Consider the following 5,000-nt stretch of genomic DNA (forward strand, 5'->3'; position numbering starts at 1 on the left):
TATATATATATATATATATATGTATATATATTATATATAATATATATGTATATATATATATATGTATATATATATATATATATATATATATTAAGTTATATATATATGTATGTATATATATATACATATATATATATATATATATATATATATATATATATATATATATATATATATATATATATATATACTCAGGAAGATCACATGGAGTTGGAAGAGAAGGGGTAGGAATGATGATGACACCAAGAACAGAAAAGGCATTAACCGAGTGGAGAGCTGTGAATAGTAGATTGTTACTAGTAAATGATTCCCTTGAAGAAAGGGTTACATACATGTTATTATTATTATTATTATTATTATTATTATTATTATTATTATTGACAATAACAACAACAACAGCAACAGCAACTGCAACAGCAACAACCACCACCACCACAACAACAACAACAACAACAACAACAACAACAACAACAACAACAATAATAATAATAATAATAATAATAATAATAATAATAATAATAATAATAATGTTCTCAATTCTGATAAGGCTAAAATTTTGTATCACGACACCAGAAAATTTTTAAATCAGTCAATCATGCAAGCTCGTCATCTTGATCATGAAATCAGCAGATAGTTTTGTCAGCAATAACGTTGTCGAGTGTGGAGTTCCTGAATGGAAGAACGTTAGTATACAAGTTCGGTTTCAGCTGTCAGGTTCTCTGGAGTATTAGTGAGAACAGGTGGGTACCGCTGCCTTTGGTATTGCCACAGATATAGATGGGTATTTGTATTATTCTACTTTATTTAGCGTTGTGGCAAAATATGTTCTGAATTTAAATTTTCTCTCTCTCTCTCTCTCTCTCTCTCTCTCTCTCTCTCTCTCTCTCTCTCTCTCTCTCTCTCTCTCTCTCTCTCTCTCTCTCTCATTTTCCAGTATATCTTCTTGGAATCCTGACCGGATCCGTCTTTAAGGGACTTGAAATACGATATATCTGATTATGTTTTTCCATTTTTACTTATTTGAATGTGTTAGATTGAAACATACTTCCTTTTTATATTGAATCTAGTAAATTTTCTATGAAGTGAACTCCTTCAGGTGTAATCAGCGTGTTTATTATCACACAGATTGAAATCACGTTTTTACGTACATTATTTGTTGATGACGTCACTCATGATGTTCTTAGCTGTATTTATTAATTTCAGTATAGTCAGTATTTTTATATTATTTCGAATTTCGATGAAGTGAGAAAGAATAGAACTAATGATAACCTACATAATTCATACGTCGCCTATAATTCAATTTTTCTTTGTTTTAAGTTAATATAAACTTAAATGGCCAATTTTTTTCTTAATTCCCTTGAATCCCATTTAGATAATTTATGAGCTAAATATCATAACATCAGAAGATATTTTTTGATTTATTAGTTGTGTGTTCAAGAACTTAAGATAATGCAAAGTGTTTCCATTCTGGTGTCAGATATTTCATTTCGATTTTAATCTTTATGGTAAGAACTAGTTTTCCATATGGAAATTAAGTATTATTCTTGATTAAGCTTCCAATAAAATCTGTAATGAAATTGAATCAAGATCAAGTTATCTATCTTTTAGAAAAAATGGACAAATTATTTCATTTCGAATCTTTATCGCTCTTCTTGATTATTTTTTATTCCTGTTGTTATTTTGTATCATACATTCAAATAATTCTAGTTACTGACGAGGACCTTTTCTGTGCGCCTAGCATTTAGTATTAAGATATTATTTTTCTTTATTTAAGTTTTCCGTATTATCAACGTTAAGTAGTCTGAGGTGTTTAATCCCAATTGAAATATTTATCTCAAGACCACAATAATTTGGAAGAATTTTTTTTTTTTTTTTTCATAACTATGGTAAATCAAATTATTTGACAGTCTCTACGAAAATCTTAGGTTTAAAGGTTACTCATGAATGGTAGAGCCAAGGGAATGGACGAAGTCCTATAGACTGACCATATGTACACATGATCAGCGCCTAAGCCAAGCCTGTCTCAAAGTATTACATAAGCCCCCTCTCCATCATGCTAGGACCAGGTAGGACCAGGCAGTGACTGCTGTTAACTCAGCAGGTAGACCTATACACTACCGCAAACCCCCAATTTTTAACTCATAATGTTGGTGAAATTCCTGACACTACTAGAAACTATTGATTTTGAGCCGCTCTAGAACTGTCCAAAAGAATACCACACTGACATTTCCAATAGCTCATCAAACAAGTAGCAGGTAACCTAATGTTTATCTTAGAAAATATCCAGTCTCTTGTTTTATGTGAATGCCTACCTGTGCATGCTTTAGGCTCCTAGTTCTGGACTATAGATATTTGCGTAATATGTTTATTTTGTTGAAAAGATTTATTACCAAGATTTAACAAAAAATAGTAATTTCTCATGATCGTGACGAACTAACAATAAACCGCTAAATACAAGAAGATTCTGTATTTGCAGGTTGTATTTTTTACTAGTCATAGAGATCTGAATAGAAATAAAATATTATTCTGATGCAACCGAGACTTGAATTGGTTCAACTTCACCAAGTTTATAGTAGTTACCCTAAAACTTTCAATTGTCAGCTTATCCGTTTTCTATTATTGCAATTGCTAAGAAACCAGCGTTACATGGTAAACTGCATTAATGTAAACCCGATCCCCACTTCATCGAGACATTTTATTTTTCTTTCTCTATAGTTTTAAGGATTGCACGGAATGCGTGTGTGTGTGTGTGTGTGTGTGTGTGTTTAAGTATAATGGCTATTTACCATGTATAATCTTTCAAATAACTGGTATTTATTCCCAAGTTATAAATACCATTGTAAAGGGATTTGTAAATATGAGTAGGGCAAATGGGAAGGATAGAGATGGTGATATGAAAATAAAGTTTTACTTTGAATTTCCATTACCATTCTTTGCTGAGCAACTTTCCCATAATAAAAATTGGGAACACATTATTATTATTATTATTATTATTATTATTATTATTATTATTATTATTATTGTTGTTGTTGTTGTTGTTGTTGTTGTTGTTGTTGTTGTTGTTGTTGTTGTTGTTGTTGTTGTTGTTCACCCTGGAATGAATTGATGCTAGATGAAACCTTTACTACTGTCTAAGTCTCTACGCCGTGCCACAAAAGGCACGCTGTAAGCAGTAATCTCCCCACTCTGTTTTGCGCTCATTATTGGGTTGTTTAAAACAAGAAATTACCCTATCCGTCTGACTTAGTTTCCACAAACAAGGTTTCTTTTGTAATAAGTTGTTAGATTGTTTATATAACAATGAACCATGAATTCTTTTTTTTTCTCTATAGCCATTTACATGAAATGGTGTTCATTCTTGAAAAGTGACTTAACAGTCCTTTAACTCGAAATTCACTTCCATTAAAGGTACCGAAGAGTTGGGGGCACGTAGCAGCAGAGAGTAGAAATACGTCCATGGCTCTGTGCGTTTGGAATATCATGTCGGCGGTCCTTCTCCTCCTCCTTATTATCCTGTCTAAAACAACAGGTACCAGCGAAGTGATCTTTGCTGTCAATGCCGGCGGGAATGCCCACGTTGATATCCTTGGAATAGAATACGACGGAGATCCGCTCGAGGGCAAAATTGGCACGTCTTCAGATTTCGGCAAACACTATCTGATACGAGACGTTCCCCTTTGCGATCAGGTGCTTTATCAAACTGAACGTTACCATCATTCCACTTTCGGCTACGACATTCCCCTAATGGGAGATGGGGAATACATGATCGTTTTAAAATTCAGCGAGGTCTACTTCGACGCTCCTAGAAAGAAAGTTTTCGACGTGGTCCTGAACAGGGAACTCAAAGTGATAAGAGATTTGGACATATTTCGCCGGGTTGGGCGAGGTGCCCCCCTTGACGAACACATTCATTTCACCATCTCGGGCGATTCGGTTTTGGCTGCTGGCGGGCGGAGCTCTATCGAAGGTGATACCATAAGAGTGGAGTTTGTGAAAGGGCCCAGGGATAATCCGAAAATTAATGCGCTATTCGTTGTCAAAGTGGATCTTGTCGAATTTGTCAGTCTTTTTCACAAAGTCAATGACCTTGAACAGTTGAGGGCTATTATGAAGAACATGGGGTTTGTAAATAGCAAGGATAGGGCTCTTGCAGGCTCACGGAAAGCAAACAAACAGAAGAGTAGAAAGGAAATTGCAAATGACGTGAAGGGAAAGACTAAAGGTAAAAAACAGCCAAGTAGCAGTGATTCAGAGAACTTTGACCCCTACGCAGATGATGAGAGTTACATTATCACAATCCTTATTGGCATGGGAGCTGCCATTCCGATTCTGTTTCGATTTTGTAGAATTTGAAGTGCAAAATTTTTCTATCTCTTATATAAACCCTATATACCTGTATTTCTCCATTTTAGGATAGAATTTGTAGGTTTCTCTTGATGAAAAATTATGCATATTATACTGTCATCTATCTTTTCAAGTAATCAATTAAAATATTTGAGATATTAATGACATATGTGAGCGACAGCCACCCATAGTCTACAGAATATTTTATGATTACTGAGATTATGAAGAAATTTTTCAGTCTGTTATTCTTTATTACGTTCATGTGTTCTGAATAACTTTTGTCTTTTGAAACTGTGATCCTTATAAGGACAATTCTATGTATTGTTCTTGTAAATTGCTTGACCCGTAAGTGTTATACTTTTTATTCAATGTGATTAAAGGATAAGATTTTAAGAGAGTTGGGGAACCATGTTTCCTTTTGGAATAATCTATTGAAAGCAGCATTGATATTCTTCCTTCTTTTTTTAATAACTTAGGCTAAAGACATTTTATGTATTTTTGTGAATTACACATACTCAATGATATATGTAAAATTGCGTACTTTGTCTATTATTATGAGGTTTTATGGATAACTTCTTTTACTTAATTTTTGGAAATGCTCTAATGGACATGATAAGTTTTAATTTTTTACTTATGTTTTTATTGCTCTATGACTT

At 33.3% G+C, this 5,000-nt stretch overlaps 2 protein-coding genes across 2 annotated transcripts in view; both read left to right on the forward strand.

Moving 5' to 3' along the window:
- Positions 1-5,000, forward strand: part of LOC137641328 (uncharacterized) — a 1,100,455-nt gene that overhangs the window by 85,117 nt on the left and 1,010,338 nt on the right. The window lies entirely within an intron of this gene.
- LOC137641329 (malectin-like) overlaps positions 697-5,000 on the forward strand; it is a 5,176-nt gene continuing 872 nt past the window's right edge. The window contains exons 1-2 of the mRNA XM_068373766.1: positions 697-740; positions 3,409-5,000. The exon at positions 3,409-5,000 is cut by the window's right edge and continues 872 nt beyond it. Of these exons, the coding sequence (XP_068229867.1) occupies positions 3,457-4,353 (897 nt within the window). The 5' untranslated portion in view covers positions 697-740; positions 3,409-3,456 and the 3' untranslated portion in view covers positions 4,354-5,000. The remainder of the gene's footprint in view (positions 741-3,408) is intronic.

The sequence above is a fragment of the Palaemon carinicauda genome, chromosome 5 (assembly GCF_036898095.1).
Source record: "Palaemon carinicauda isolate YSFRI2023 chromosome 5, ASM3689809v2, whole genome shotgun sequence".
NCBI classification, from domain to species: domain Eukaryota; kingdom Metazoa; phylum Arthropoda; class Malacostraca; order Decapoda; family Palaemonidae; genus Palaemon; species Palaemon carinicauda.